Genomic DNA, 16,635 nt, shown 5'->3' with positions numbered 1-16,635 from the left:
CAGTTTTTAAGATAGAACACTATCAAAGACTATTTAAAATGTTCATATAGAATCATTTAATGTTGATATTTAGTATCAAATGTGCTAAATTTCCCCACTCTATAGATAGCCACTGGTATTATTCAGTCCAAGGAATCAACTAAAAGATTACTTACGTGTGAACTCCATCTGATTTTCTTTGTTCAAAAACTAAGGTTCTTCCCTCTGGAGAAGCAAGATAGAAATCAATGTCTAATCCTGCTCCATCTAAAACCTGTAGAATAGTACAGAAGAGAAAAATATATATTACAAATTCTGAAAATAAATTATATAAAGTAGATCATATATGATGAAAAGATGTTCTTTATTAACCTAGATGGTTAAGAAAGTCAATTGACTCATTAGGGCTAGAAAGGAGCAGAAAGATCATCTGGTTCAGTTCCATTCAATTTTGGAACTCACCCTTTTATTACCAATTCCTATTGGCTATCACAGAAATTTAGGCCTTATAGATATTACTGAAATGATCTTCCTAAACATAGTGCCTTCATTGACAGTCCCTATAGAGTAAAACAAAAACAAAAAAACAGAAGAGTTCAAATTGTGGACTTTATACTGAGGCAATTTAGGGTAGGCTATGTAACTTTTCTGAATTTCTCTTCATTAAAAAAAGAATAAAAATTACCTTCTTCTTAGCCTAAAACTCAAGACAAGACCTCTATGATCTGACTCCAACTGACTTCTTAAATACATTCATTTAAAAAAAAAATTATTCATTTTAGAGAGGAGAGCGAGAGAGCGAGAGTGAGAGAGAGAGAGAAAGCAGGGAGGAGCAGGAAGCATCAACTCTCATATGTGCCTTGACCAGGCAAGCCCAGGGTTTCGAACCAGCGACCTCAGTGTTCCAGGTCAACACTTTTTCCACTGCGCCACCACAGGTCAAGCCAATACATTCACTTATTATTCCCCAATATGAACAGTATATTCAAGGTAGGCTGTTTACTTACTGGTGAGTGAACACAATCTGTTCCTTTACAATCCCAGCAAGCCATGCTGCTGCTGCTGAGAAGACAGCAGCTCACAATTATAGTTCATGATACATACTGTCTTTTAAGTTCTTTATGTGGATTAATTTATTCCTCACAACAACTCTTAAAATGTAGGTCCTATTATTGTTCTTACTTCAATAAAAAAACAACAACTGAGGCACAGAAAAGTAATTTTCCCAGGGTGATACGGAAAGTAAGTGGCATGGCCAAACTATGTATGAACCCACCAAATCTCCTTCCAATGACTACTCTTTTTATATTACACTTCATTTTATTTTTCTTGGTGGATTTATGGACTGATATAAAAATTTACCTGTTCCTGTGCTCTACTTACTGATCAAAAAAAAGAAAAAAAATACAACAAAACTGGTTTCAAATGGCTAAATACCATATTTCCCCATGTAGAAGACACACCTTTGCCTGAAAAATTTGGGGTCTATAAACTGGGTGCGTCTTATACAGTAGTTGAAGAAGTGTAGCATTTCAAATGCCTTAGAATGGAACTGAGGATGAGGCAATATATGAAGACGGTGATTCGTCATCAGACACAGATGAGGACAAGCTAATGGATGGGAGTTTTGGAAGAGTTGTATGAATTTTATGATGAATAAAACTTGAGTTCAATAACTTTATGTAATACATTTATTTTTCAAATTTTGGGCCTCCAAATTAAGATGATTCTTATACATGGGGAAATACGGTATGTACAATTCTTTCTCTTCCTCATATCCCAATGAAATGAAGGAAACAATACAAATAATCCAGTGACGCTAGCAATCTAGGATGCCTGTTAACAGACATGAAGGGGAAGGAATGTCTGGAAGATACTCCACTGAGCAAAGGATGTATCTAGCTGCCAATATCTACCAATCTCAAAACTCTCAATTAAATGTGCATTACAAACAAATGTAATGTTAGCAGAATGAACATGGATGGAGACTAAAAATTAAGAGAACTACAAGGAGCCAAGGAATTCTCAGAACAAGGTGAAAAGATTATAGAGGAAAAGTATATGCAAAATGGTAAGACCCTTCGTGAAGGACAGAGCTAATGATTTAAAATTATCCATCTAATAAGCATTTCAAAAGAAGGGAACCAATAGAAATGAAGAGAAGAAATCATCAAATATGAGAATAAAAATTCTTGCTTCAAAATAGAAAATTAATTAGACTAAAAAGATTTAGTAGATCAGAAGAAGGATAAATGAAAAAAGATCCTCCCTGGCTGGATAGCTCGGCTGTTTAGAGCAATGACCCAAAAAGCACAGAGGTTGCTGGTTCGATCCCTAGTCAGGGCACATAAAGGAACAAGGAACATTCCTGTCCCGCTCCTTTCTCGCTAAAAACAATAAAAAATTAAAAGAAAAAAAGATCCAAAAATCCTACTGACTATTCCAAAGGATTTGAAAAGAATAACCTAGAAACTTCCAAGACTAGTAGTAGACAGTAGACACATTCAAAATAAGAATTGGGATTGGCATCAGAATTCTTATACATAAGATGCAAAAAAAAAAAAAAAAAAGGAAAATGAAACAAGCCATGTCTTCAAAGTTTCCGCGTAAAAAAATGATAGTATTTACTTAAGTGAAAGCAAAAAGTAAAGCCCTTTTCAGACATCTAAGAACTCAAAACATTCTAAAAGAATCACTCAAGATTACCCTCCAAAAAAATATATCCACTAAATCAGAAAAAGATTTCAGTAAAACTAAGTTTAAATGATTTATTTTTTTAATTAAATTTATTGGGGTGACATTGGTTAATAAAATTATACAGGTCTCAGGTATACACTTACTCTAATACACATCTACATACTGTTCTGTGTGTTCACCACCCCAAGTCAAGTCTCCTTCCATCATCACGTATCTCTTTTTTATCCTCTTCTCCCTCCCCACTCCTTTTTCTCCCACACTGGGTCTGTATATAAGAAGTTTTTTTTTTTTTTTTTTTAATTTTTTAATTTTTAGAAAGACGGAGAGGGAAGAGAGAGATGGGAAGCATCAACTCATAACTGTGTCACTTTAATTGTTCATTGATTGCTTCTCAAATGTGCCTTGATGGGGGTGGGGAGGATAGAGAGGAAATTCAAGCCAGTGACCTGGGGCCTCAAGCTAGCAACCTTTGGGCTCATGGTAGCGACCTTGAGATTATGTCAATGATCCCGTGTTCAAGCCAGTGAGCCAATGCACAAGCGGACAAGCCTATGCTCAAGCTGGAGACCTGGGAGTTTCGAACCTGGGGACCTCAGCGTTTTGGGTGAAGGCTCTATCCACTGTGTCACCACTGGTTAGGTTCTATGAGTATTTTTTCTTTGCTTAATCCCTTCACCTTTTTCACCCAGCCCTTCAATCCCTCTGATAGCTATCTGTTCTCTATATCTGTGAGTCTGTTTTAGATTCCACATACAAGTGAAATCATATGATAAACAATATTTTTGGTAGTGGTTATAAGGCTAAATGAAATTGTTAAAAATGGTATTTTAGGCCCTGGCCAGTTGGCTCTGTGGTAGAGCATCAGACCAGAGTGTGGAAGTCCCAAGATCGATTCCTGGTCAGGGCACAAAAAAGAAGTGACCATCTGCTTCTCCCCTGCCCCCCCCCCCCCACTTCTCTCTATTTCTCTCTTCCTCTCCAGAAGCCAAGGCTCCACTGAGCAAAGTTGGCCCAGGCGCTGAGGATGGCACCATATTCTCGCCTCAGGTGCTAAAATGGCTCCGGCTGCAACAGAGCAACACCCCAGATGGGCAGAGCATCACCCCCTGGTGGGCTTGCCCCATGCATCCAGATAGGAAGCATGCAGGAGTCTGTCACTCAGCCTTCCCACTTCTCACTTAAGAAAAATACAAAAAAAAAATGGTATTTTAGTATACAGAACATAAGTAAAAAATATTTAAAATATAAATTATTAAAAAATGTACCACAATCCAAAACTAAACATCCTGATGATTTCAACGGAATATGATGGGCAAGTGCCACTTTCCCCTATCTGTAGGCTTTGGTGATAGTGTTTCAATTCCTCAAAAACAATCTTCTGTCTTATTCCTCAATGCCTTGTCACATGCTGTTCTTTTTACCCATCTTTTTACCCACTCATGCCTTATGCGTAGTAAGCCTGCTTCTTCTACAGATTTCAACTCTACTTCCTCTAGGATGTCTTCTCTCTATTCCCAGATGAAATCAAATCCTTCCTTTAAATACTCTCATAGCTGTATGCATTTAACTTCATAAACTCAAAGACTTAAATTTTTATTTTTATTTTTTTAGACTGGTTTTTATTTTTTAGTAAATTAAAAAATTTTTTAAACTTTTTAAAAGACTTTATTCATTTTAGAGAGGAGCGAAATGGAGGGGGGGGAGTAGGAAGCACCAACTTCCATTTGTGCCTTGACCAGACAAGCCCAGGGTGTCGAACGGGTGACCTCAGTGTTCCAGGTCAATGCATTATCTGCTGTGCCACCACAAGTCAGGCAAAAAATTTTATTTATTGATTTGAGAGAGAGAGAAACATCAATTAATTATTCCATTTATTTATGCATTCATTGGTTGATTCTTGTATGTGCCCTGATGGGGGATTGAACTTGCAACTTTGGCATATCAAGACAACTCTCTAACCAACTGAGATTTAAATTTTTAAATGAATGATCTATTTTATTCATAAGATATATGTACTTACATTTATAGTTACTGGAAAGTTAACCTTGGGAGTAAGAAAATGCAAACAAAGGGCTGAAGATGATCTTTACCCTACATATCCCTCCAACATTGTCTAGGATTATAGACACTAAATGACTTTAGTTTTCTCCTCAATGAAAACAAATTGTTTAGAAAGAATGAATGCTTTGGGGGAACAGTCCATTTAAGAGTGACTAAATATACAAAATATAAAGCTAAAGCAATATGGTGATAAAAGATGATTTGACTTTAGTTGTTAGATACCCAATGCAATATACTGATCATGTATACTAAAAATGCATACTTGAAAACTATATGATCTTATTAATCAATGTCATCCCAATGAATTTAATAAAAAAAATAAAAAAAAAGCTAAAACCAAGTCAGCTATATAATACTCGAAATGTAAATGTAAAAAAAACCTAACATCTGCCTGACCTGTGTTGGTGCAGTAGATAGAGCATCAAACTGGAATGCAGGTTGGAAGCCCTGGGCTTGCCCAGTCAAGGCACATATATGAGGCAACTATGAGTTGATGCTTCCCACTACTCCCCCCCATGCCTTTCTCTCTTCTAAAATCGGTAAATAAAATCTTTAAAAAAATACTAATATTCATTTAATATTTCATATATGTCAGGATGGTCTATTAACACTTATTAACCCATTTTCAAATCTGTGAGGTAATTACTATTATCTCTATTTTACAAGTTACAGGTTAAGTAACTTGTTCAAAATTGAGAGAATTTCAACCCAGGCATTTTATCTCTGGAGCTAGAGCTCTCAATCATAAGAGGTCAGTAGTTAAAATAGATTTGCTCCCTAATTCCTGGGTAAATACTGACGAATTTTTTTTTTTTTTTTGTATTTTTCTGAAGTTGGAAACGGGGAGGCAGTCAGACAGACCCTCGCACGCAGGCGCCCGACCAGGATCCACCCAGCATGCCCACCAGGGGGCGTAGCTCTGCTGCAACCAGAGCCATTCCAGCCCATGAGGCAGAGGCCACAGAGCCATCCTCAGCGCTGGGGCAAACCTCGCTCCAATGGAGCCTTGGCTGCGGGAGGGGAAGAGAGAGACAGAGAGGAAGGAGAGGGGGAGGGGTGGAGAAGCAGATGGGCGCCTCTCCTGTGTGCCCTGGCCGGGAATTGAACCCGGGACTCCTGCTCTACCACTGAGCCAACCAGACAGGGCTGACGAATTTTTGAATAATACAAATTGTTTTATTATATGGACCATTTCATTGATTTCTTTGACTCTAATTTTGACCTCCTTAAACCCATCTTTCACAATACCCAGTGATCTATCTGAAAAACATTTTGACTGTTACTATGCTGTTTAAATCTTCAATGGCTCTTGCACAGAATAAGAACAAAGCTACTAAACATGGTGCACAAGGCTAAGCTGATGATCCATGATCAAGCCTCCTGATCTCTCTCATCTTTTTCTTTTACTTCCACTCTAGACTTTTTAGACTTAAAGTCTAATAAAAACTCAGTAGTTTTAGGGTTCACTACATATTGCCCACAGTCAAAACACTCACACTATGCATTTTTAGAACCATTTATTCATTTTGTTCCTTTTTCTTGAAATGTTCCCTCTACATTGCATTCTTGTCTCACTTAAGCATCTTTCTTTTTTAATGTTTATTTTATTGATTTTAGAGAGAGACAATGCCCTAACCAACCGAGCTATCTGGCCAGGGCTTAAGCATCTATCAAGATTCAGATTTTCGGCCCTGGCTGGTTGGCTCAGTGGTAGAGCATCGGCCTGGTGTGCAGGAGTCCCGGGTTCGATTCCCGGCCAGGGCACATAGGAGAAGCGCCCATCTGCTTCTCCACCCCTCCCCCTCTCCTTCCTCTCTGTCTCTCTCTTCCCCTCCCGCAGCTGAGGCTCCATTGGAGCAAAAGTTGGCCCGGGCGCTGGGGATGGCTCCTTGGCCTCTGCCCCAGACGCTAGAATGGCTCTGGTTGCGACAGAGCGACGCCCCGGATGGGCAGAGCATCGCCCCCTGGTGGGCGTGCAGGGTGGATCCCGGTTGGGCGCATGCGGGTGTCTGTCTGACTGCCTCCCCATTTCCAGCTTCAGAAAAATACAAAAAAAAAAAAATTCAGATTTTCTCCAGGGATCTTTTTCTGAAACACCAGAGAGTGGCTTTCCTCTATTAGCACTTAACCATACTTTATTGAAATTACTTTTTGAGAGAGAGACAGACAGGAAGGGAAAGAGATGAGAAGCATCAACTCATAGTTGTGGCACCTTAGTTGTTCACTGATTGCTTTCTCGTATGTGTTTTGATGGGGGGCTCCAACTGAGCCAGTGACCCACTACTCAAGCCAGTGACCTTAGGCTTCAAGCCAGTGACCATGGGGTCATGTCTATGATCCCAACGAAGCTCAAGCTGGTGACCCTGTACTCAAGCTGGTGAGCTTTAACCTCCATCCCAGGCCAATGCTCTATCCACTGCACCACTGCCTCATCAGGCTGAAATGATCAGGTATGAGGCAGTACCCCTTGAAAACAGGAAGTCTTTCTTTCGTTTTAAATTGCTCCCTGTTGTGGGCCATAGTGGCAAAAAGCCATAGTAGATTCGAAGCTTAGCAAAAGGGTAAGTTCTCCCCCCCTTCACCTCCATATTGGCTATGATGCTGAGTATTTGCACCCACTTCACTTGCTTCCTTAAGTTGCTGGAAGCAATTTACATGCCCTTCCTCTTACTCTTTGTTTGTTCAGATGTTGGTTGATTTCACATATGCATTGTGGGGGGATTCCTATTTATGCCTTGGGAGAGTTCCTGTTTTAGCCTCAGATGTGTAACTTTGTATCAAGGACTTTCTTGATTTGCATATGGTTATATAATAAAGCAAACTGGGGCTATGGTGCACTCAGATACTGCCATCAGCATTTGAAGAGTCCTCCCCTTCCCATCTTTTTTTCTTAATAAGTATGTTTCCTTAATTCCACAGCAGCTTTATTAGGAGCTGCGCTGGTCCGCAGCAGCAGCTCCCCTGTCACATTACTAGCATACAGTAACTGTTCAGTAAGTGAACTTTAAAAAATGTTTTTCCATTGATTTGAGATAGAGAGAAAGGGAGAGGGGGGAGCGAGAGAGAGAGACAGAGGGAGAGAGAGAAAGAGAAAGCACCAACTCATTGTTCCACTTAGTTGATCCATTTAGTTGTTCACTCATTGATTGCTTCTCCTACATGCTCTGAAAACAGGGATCGAACCTGCCACCCCCAAGTGCTGGACTACCTCTATCCACTGAGCCATCCTGTCAGGGCCAGTAAATGAACTTTTAAACAAGACTGGAAATAAAAAAGAAATGTTGAGTTCTGGATTCAGTTTTGCTAAGTATGTGACTTTAGATACTTGACTCTCTATGTTTACCTTATAAATCTTTAATTCTAAAGTCCCTTTGTAAGAAAATTCTACATAATTCTATTTTGCTCTACATGTGACAGTACCTGTTGAAGGGCTGCATAAATTAAAGTAATTCCTTATATAATATTATGCAGATACTAAAAAGAAACAAATGATATAAGAGAAAAGCTTCCACTAGGATATAACGTCATTATATACAACTAGATCTTATTTGATTAAACAATAAGATGTGTGTAACTGATAAGGAAATATACCATGACATACATCAGTGATTTTCAACTTTTCTCATTGCATGGCACATATAAACTAATTACTAAAGTTCAGTGGCACATCAAAAAATATATTTTTGGCCGATCCGACAAAAAAAGGTATAATTTTGATTCAGTCACACCTGACAGCTACTGTGTTGGCTGTTGTCATTTTTCATTTGACAATCTAAGTGAAAAGCAGTCAATGCCCTGACTAAATTAGGTATTGCATATTTTAAAAATTCTTGTAGCACACCAGTTGAAAATCGCTGACATACATCAAAGACCCTTCCACAATATTCTAAAATCGGATTCAGTGATAAACACATAGGCACAATTCAAAACTCCTTAACTGAAGCAATGACAGTCAAGAACTGTAATACTGAGGTTGGGTGAGGGTGGTGGCGTGAATAAAACAAATGTCATCCTCTCGCCCAATGATAAAGGAGAACGTGTATCAGTCCTGTATTGTGAAATTCTTGGTATTGGAGCGTGTGCTGGCTAGGAAAGCGATGGGCGAATTATGAAACACACAGTACAACCACCGACATCAGCTGGCCTCAATCCGACGGGAGGAAAGGGGAGAAGGCAGAGAGTCAGGTCCCGGTCCCGCCTAACTTCTCTGTTCCCCCGCCGGGAGCCCAGCCTGGCGCGCCTGCGCGGAGCAGGCCGGCTCCCGGGCTGCCTTCACCACCTCTCCAGCCCGCGGTCCACAAGAAGTTTCTCAGCGGGTGAGAGGCGACGACGCGATGCAGCCGGACTACAGGATAGAGGCTGGCTCACCCTCCGCACTTACTTGGTACTCGATCTCAAGCGAGGCCTTCAGGGGCATAGGCTGGTAGAAACACTCCTTGTGGCCGGCCGGCAGGGTGAACGTGAAGTCGCTGTCTAAGGAGTGCGTGAAGCCGGCCACCACCGGTAGCGGCGCTGGTGGCAGGGCGGCCAGGAGGAGCACCGGGAAGGCCAGCCAGATCTTGCCCATCCCTGCCGGGGCGATCTCGAGCTGGAGAGGGCGTGGGAGGCGTGGGCACGTAGGCGCCGCTTTTCCTCCCGGGACTCCTCGTGGTTGGCAGGGGAACCTGGAGACTGAAGAAACTGCAACTGCAGGTAGTGGCCGCCACGGCGGCACACGCTCCCACAGAACGGAACACGCCGGCCTCGGAAGGGTAGGGGCTGAGGGCGGGGCCAGCAGTCCCTTTCCGCAACCTCCGAGGCCTCGGCTCCCTCCGGCCGGCGTGAGCACAGCCCACCTCACACCCCCGACAGCCACGGGTTCCCATAGCCTCCCCCACACCAATGGGCGCCTCGGGGGTAATTGTGGGAAATGTAGTTCCCAGCGAGCGGGCTCGGACGCGCTCTCAGACCACGATGCCCGACAGGCCCTGCGCATCCCGCGTCTCCCCGCGCGCAAGGGGGCGGGGCTACGGCGGGAGGGGCGGCCCCAACGGACCCGCGGCGGTTCGAACCCTTGGTGGTCGGGGTTCGCTGATTGCGCGTTGTGTCTGCTGGTTCCACGTCCGGGGCCGCGCGAGGGTCCGAGGCTTCGATAGTAGACGAGAGCGCGACGGGGCTGTCGTTCGGTGGGTCCCTCTCCCGGCTACGATCGGGTGGTGAGCGACTGCTTATTGGAGGGCAGAAACAGGCCTACCTGGGGGAGTGTTGTCCGTCCCCTCCACGCACCCTCCCACACGCTTCGTGTTGCGCACGCTGCTCTTCCGGGTTGTATTGTAATTGAGGAAAAAGGGAGAGGAGCATGTTACATTTGTCGGATTCTGCCAGGATCAGTTCTGTCCAGTTGAGCGTACCTAATACAGGAATCTTTTTCAACTACAGCCCGTCCTCTTAAGTAAAGGGGGGATGAAGAGCGCTTGTTCTTCGTTGGGATAGGTGTGCTAGTGAACAGCTACAGACGCAATGTTGTTAGATGACGTCAGGGCCTGTGGGTAGCATATGCTTTTCCACATTGCCATGTATAGCCAATGATGGTAGAGTCCCCTAGCGTGCCCCCCTCATTCTTGTAAGTGCACTGACCAGAGGTGGAACCCACACAACCTTGGTGTGGTCAGCGCTTTAACCAACTGAGCTACCCGGCTAGGGCTAAAAATAGATTTTTATGACTCCTGAAGGGAGGAGGAATCTTCATTTGACAATTCAGAGGGTCCTCAGGACACAGTTTGGTTCCTTACCACAGTCACGTAATTCCAAATTTTGCTGTAATTCAAAACACACCCTAACCCAGGGGTCGGGAACCTTTTTGGCTGAGAGAGCCATGAACGCCACATATTTTATTTTATTTATTTATTTATTTATTTATTTTTTTTTTTGTATTTTTGTGAAGCTGGAAACGGGGATAGACAGTCAGACAGACTCCCACATGCGCCCGACCGGGATCCACCCGGCACGCCCACCAGGGGGCGACGCTATGCCCACCAGGGGCGATGCCCTGCCCCTCGGGGGCCGTCGCTCGACCAGAGCCACTCTAGCGCCTGGGGCAGAGGCCAAGGAGCCATCCCCAGCGCCGGGCCATTCGCTGCGGGAGGGGAAGAGAGAGACAGAGAGGAAGGAGAGGGGGAGGGGTGGAGAAGCAGATGGGCGCTTCTCCTGTATGCCCTGGCCGGAACCGAACCCAGGACTTCTGCACGCCAGGCCGATGCTCTACCACTGAGCCAACCGGCCAGGGCCTCCACATATTTTAAAATGTAATTTCGTGAGAGCCATACAACGACCCGTGTACGTTATGCATTATGCAATAAAAATTTGGTGTTGTCCCGGAGGACAGCTGTGATTGGCTCCAGCCACCCGCAACCATGAACATGAGTGGTAGGAAATGAATAGACTGTAATACATGAGAATGTTTTATATTTTTAACATTATTATTTTTATTAAAGATTTGTCTGCGAGCCAGATGCAGCCATCAAAAGAGCCACATCTGGCTCGCGAGCCATAGGTTCCCGACCCCTGCCTAGCCTAAGTCACTTACCTGTCCTAACAATTGTAAAATCATAATTCTAGAACATGAAAACACAACTAAGCCACAGAAAAAGGAAAAGGACATAAATATACTGTACTGTACTGTAGTAATAGAAAAAATGAGTTTAAAAAAGTACAATGCTAATGGTGTAAGCAGAAACAGCTCAATTTTTTAAATTTTTTATGGGAGTGAGCATCGTAAACTCGAAATACATGTATGTCGAGACTGTCATAACCTGAAGACCCCCTGTGAATAGCCCATTAGAAAAAAGAATATTGACTATCAAAAGTATTCATTGATACTTAAGAAGGATTAGAGAATTCTTACATTAAAATATATAGAAGCTGTTGGACATAAAACTTGATTTATTTGAACCATAATATCGAGTGGCATTTTAGAATTTACCTAGATTTTCTTGACCCTTTTTTCCTTCACCATCTTATAGGAAGCTAGAGATTTGAAAAGATAAAGCAGAATGGGGACCTGATTCATTGACTTTTGTTTGGGAGAGTCTTCTCACTTAAGCAGAAGCAAATTTGTGAAAACAAAACAGAAAAGAGAATAGAAACATTTTTATATAGTATCTCATTTAATTTTCTGTCATAGTTTCTTCCAATAGGGTGAGAGTTTTATTTTTTAATCTTTCTCCTCACATCTGAGAACTTTTGAATACAGAGGAAATTTGTCTACTATTTTAGCTGAATGAGGGAAAGAAAGGGCAGTTTAATAATCATTTATTCACTGAAAACACTGAGCTTGTCTAAATGCCTTACAATCTGTAACAATTCACAGTACTCCTAGCCATTTGTAGCTTAAGATGTGGTTAGAATTCCAGAAGTGTGATGAAAGGGAGATGTTACAATGATAAAGGTAAATGGGATCTGAAAGAGGAAGGTAATTTTAAGACTATGCAGAAAGAGATACGGGTAATGGAGATTATAAAGCCTTCATTTTATGTATTAATTATGAAAAATATGTATTTTAATAAGTAATAATTATTTGTATTATGTATTAATAAAATGTGGCCCTTATTATGATTTTTATGTGCAAAGATATTTAGTAGAGAATTTCACAACCCAAGAGATACACTTCAGTTGAAGAAAAAAAGCTTTTCTTCATCTGTTTCTATGAGTTAACCTACCAGAAGTCATTTTAATCTCAGTGGTTGTGTTGTGCTTTTTAAATTTTATAATCATTGTAAATAGAAGAAGGGGATAATCTTTATCTGGTAATAAATTGCCTTTAAGAAAATATGATTGACTATAATGATACCAATTTTATCAGATGTCCAGAGCTTGTAATGTTATTAGATAAGTTCAAACCCCTCATACTGAAGTTGATCTATAATAAGAAAATTGCAGTGTGACAATGAAAAGGTCTTTGGATACTGAGAGCTTAGGTTCAGATCTGGTTATACCATTTACAGTTTGTGTGACTTAGAGACTTAGAGTATACTATTTAATTTGTCATATGCTTTATTTATCTTTAACATGGAATAAAAATATTTAGTTCACACAATTGTTTGAAAGATTAAATGTGCTTAGAAAAAGGGAACTATAATCACTAGATCCTAACTATAATGAAAAATTGATTGATTGAAATTCTGTCAAACTTTCCATTATTGCTTTATACTGTAGAGAAATTGTTACTGGGTTTTTTTGTTTTGTTTTGTTTTGTTTTGTTTTAAATCACCATGAAAGATTTAACAACCTTTGAAATAGAACTAATGAATTAAAACACTGTTAGTGTGAGAATGTTTTGACACCACAGGTTCTTTCTGGCAAGGTACACGAAATTCATTTCTTTTATTTTTAAGAAATGGACTCTAATTCATCAAAATACTATAAGAAAGACAATGAAGAAGAACGTTTGCTTGCAAATGTTGCTTCCTTAAGACATGAACTGAAGATAACAGAATGGAGTTTGCAGAGTTTAGGGGAAGAGTTATCCAGGTAAGTAAGTAAAATCACATACACAATTCAGAGTATGACTTTAATTTATGAATGTAAAATATATGAGTTTCATTGTTATTGTGTTTCTAATATATCTCTAGAATAGGAAATAATGTTCTATATATGTATTTTTTTAAGTGAGAGGAGGGGAGATAGACCCTGGCATGCACCCCACCCCAACCAGGACCCACCCACAACCCCCATCTAGGGCTGATGCTTGAATCAGCTGAGCTATCCTCCATACCCGGCGCCGACACTCAAACCAGTGGAGCCACTGGCTGCAAGAGGGGAAGAGGGAAGAGGGAGAGATGGGGAGAGGATGGGGAAGGGAAGCCAGATGGCCGCTTCTCTTGTGTGCCCTGATTGGGAATTGAACCTGAGACATCTGCACGCCCAGCCATCACTTTATCCACTGAGCCAACCAGCCAGGGTTTTGTTTTGTTTTTTAAGTGAAAGGAAGGGAGATAGACTTGTGCATGTGCCTGGACTGGGATCCACCTGGCAACCCATCCTGGGAAAATGCTCAGATCAACTGAGTTATGTTTAGTGCCTGAGACTGATGCACTGGGACCAACAGAGCTAGCCTTAGCACCCGGGGCTGATGCTCAAACTAGATGTTCAAACTAATAGACCCACTGGCTGCAGAAGGGGTAGAGAGAGAAAAGGGGGTGAGGGAGGGAGAGAAGCAGATGGTTACTTCTCTTGTATGCCTTGACTAGGAATCGAACCCGGGACTCCCATATGCTGGGCCGACACTCTATCCACTGAGCCAACTGCCAGGGCCTATAATTTTTAATATAACTCAGTTGAGAAAAAAAATAGAAACATTAGAGGATCATTTATATATTAAGAAAATACATTATATATATATATTAGGACTCAATATGAAATATATATTTGGGGCTTTATTAATCTGTTATTATGACTACTTTTTGAAACGTAAGTAATTCTAACATTGAAGCTCCGGAAATACATAGATTACTAGTTTAAAATTAATTATGGTCTATTTAAAAATTTAGTTGAAGCACTGCCTTCAGTTCATAAGTGTGAATCTGATTTCCAGCAGCATTTCATATGCTTTTCTGTTTTCTTATTCAATGTATAGAAATTTGGAGTGAATACTTAAACTGTCTAAGAACTAAAATGTTTTTTTTTCTTTTTTCTTTAGTGTTAGTCCAAGTGAAAATTCTGATTATGCCTCTAATCCGTCAAGGTGCGAAAGGCTTATTCTGGAAGATCTTTCTCAGCCTAGCCAGCTTGGACTTTTGAATTATTCACCTTATAAAAAAGTTTGTAAAATGCCCAGTAGCAGTACTGATTTTCAGAAACAGCCAAGAGATAAGGTTATTGTTTTTAGACCTCTCTACTTTTTTCTTAAATTGAATTTACTGGGGTGACACTGGTTCACAATGTTATACAGGTTTCAGGTGCACAGCTCTACGACACGTCTGTACACTGTATTGTGTTCATCACCCCAAGTCAAGTCTCAGTCCATTACCATTTATCCCCCCTTCACTCCTCCACCTCTCCCCCCATTTCCCCTAGACCTCTCTACTTAAAAGTAGTTTAGTTTTTGACCTATTTTTTTTTTCATTTTTCTGAAGCTGGAAACAGGGAGAGACAGTCAGACAGACTCCCGCATGCACCCGACCGGGATCCACCCGGCACGCCCACCAGGGGGCGATGCTCTGCCCATCCTGGGCGTCGCCATATTACGACCAGAGCCACTCCAGCGCCTGGGGCAGAGGCCAAGGAGCCATCCCCAGCGCCCAGGCCATCTTTGCTCCAATGGAGCCTTGGCTGCGGGAGGGGAAGAGAGAGACAGAGAGGAAAGCACGGCGGAGGGGTGGAGAAGCAAATGGGTGCTTCTCCTGTGTGCCCTGGCCGGGAAACGAACCCGGGTCCTCCGCACGCTAGGCCGACGCTCTACTGCTGAGCCAACCGGCCAGTTTTTGACCTATTTAAAGTATTTTAAATGCCTTATGCATGTTTTGCATAGTCTTTTACTACGTTGCTTAAAACTTGTTGAATTTAAATACAGTATACAGGTTCTTGTTTTGTCATCAGAAAAAGAAGTTATAATTTGGTGTATCATTCTATTTTTAAACTTCTATATTTATTGCCTTTTTGCAATTAAATATCTTTTCTCAAATATATTATAACCCCCTTGATTTTAGCACTGTGCCATGTGTATAATAGGCAATCAATTATTTATTTAGTGGTTAAAGTATGTTTATTGTTTAAGTTGGATCAGGGTGCTATGTGATATAGCATGATATTCTCCTTTTGTTATCCCTAAATTTTGTAGATGATCTTATTATTATTATTTTTTGTGTTTTTCTGAAGTGAGAAGTGGAAGGGAGACAGACAGACTCCCACATGCGCCCGACCAGGATCCACCCGTCATGCCCACCAGGGGCGATGCTCGGCCCATCTGGGGCGTTGCTGTGCTGCAATCGGAGCCATTCTAGCACCTGAGGCGGAGGCCATGGAGCCATCCTCAGTGCCCAGGCCAACTTTGCTCCAATGGAGCCTTGACTGCAGGAGGGGAAGAGAAATAGAGAGAAAGGAGAGGGGGAGGGGAGGAGAAGCAGATGGGTGCTTCTCCTGTGTGCCCTGGTCAGGAATCGAACCCAGGACTTCCACACGTCAGGCTGACACTGTACTGCTGAGCCAACTGGCCAGGGCCAATTTTGTAGCTGATCTTAGATATCTTTCTTCTCTGTCTCTTTCTTATTTAGTCATAGTATCTATCTCCCAGTGTTTACCCTTCTTTCTTCCTCTACCCTTTTACCTCCTTTTCCACTCTTCTTGCTGTTCTTTATTACCATACTGCCAGCATGAATGTATACATATGGTTGCATATGCACAGCAAGATCTCTTGATAAAATTTTCTCTTACCACTTCAGAAAGCCAGCAACTGAGAGATTTTTTTGTTTGTTTTTATAAGGAAGCTGCTTAATGAAGCTGTAGGACTGAGCTTGCATTTTAGGAAATGAATTCAAATTCTAAAGATTATGTCCTTCGGGAAAATTTGATCTCTATCCCAATTCAAATAGCTAATTATTTTTCCATCATATTTATGCCTCAGTTGAAATCACTGTGTTTTACCCTAACAAAAATCAAGAAACAAATGACAGATTGGAGAGGAAAGAATATTGGTTATGCTTAATAAAGACAAAGGGCTAATCTTTTAAATAGGTCAAGAGCTCCTTAAAAATGAAAAGGTCAACAACCCAATAGAGAAATGGGCAAAAACGTGTGGAAAAAGAAATTAAAATGATCTCTAAACATAGAAAGATATTCAGTCTCACTTATAATAAAAGAAATTCACAATAAAACTATACTTAGATATCAGCTCTTATCTAACAGATTGTTAAACATCTGGAT

General features: G+C 41.4%; 2 protein-coding genes across 11 annotated transcripts in view; one reads left to right on the top strand and one right to left on the bottom strand.

Annotated features, from left to right (window-relative positions):
• Positions 1-9,560, bottom strand: part of TMED5 (transmembrane p24 trafficking protein 5) — a 36,090-nt gene extending 26,530 nt beyond the window's left edge. The window contains exons 1-2 of the mRNA XM_066376775.1: positions 9,119-9,560; positions 156-253 (exon numbers count right to left, since the gene is read on the bottom strand). Of these exons, the coding sequence (XP_066232872.1) occupies positions 156-253; positions 9,119-9,304 (284 nt within the window). The 5' untranslated portion in view covers positions 9,305-9,560. The remainder of the gene's footprint in view (positions 1-155; positions 254-9,118) is intronic.
• The window catches only part of CCDC18 (coiled-coil domain containing 18), a 177,243-nt gene continuing 169,512 nt past the window's right edge, over positions 8,905-16,635 (top strand). For 4 of the 10 annotated variants that reach the window (XM_066376764.1, XM_066376759.1, XM_066376760.1 and 1 more), the window contains exons 1-2: positions 9,619-9,902; positions 14,414-14,588. In XM_066376764.1, the coding sequence (XP_066232861.1) occupies positions 9,619-9,902; positions 14,414-14,588 (459 nt within the window). Of the gene's footprint in view, positions 9,122-9,618; positions 9,903-11,780; positions 11,914-13,109; positions 13,246-14,413; positions 14,589-16,635 lie in introns of those variants that run through there. The other 6 variants (XM_066376761.1, XM_066376762.1, XM_066376763.1 and 3 more) reach the window with 6 other exon arrangements.

Source organism: Saccopteryx leptura, chromosome 3, assembly GCF_036850995.1.
Source record: "Saccopteryx leptura isolate mSacLep1 chromosome 3, mSacLep1_pri_phased_curated, whole genome shotgun sequence".
NCBI lineage: Eukaryota > Metazoa > Chordata > Mammalia > Chiroptera > Emballonuridae > Saccopteryx > Saccopteryx leptura.
This window is presented reverse-complemented; position numbering and strand designations above follow the sequence as displayed.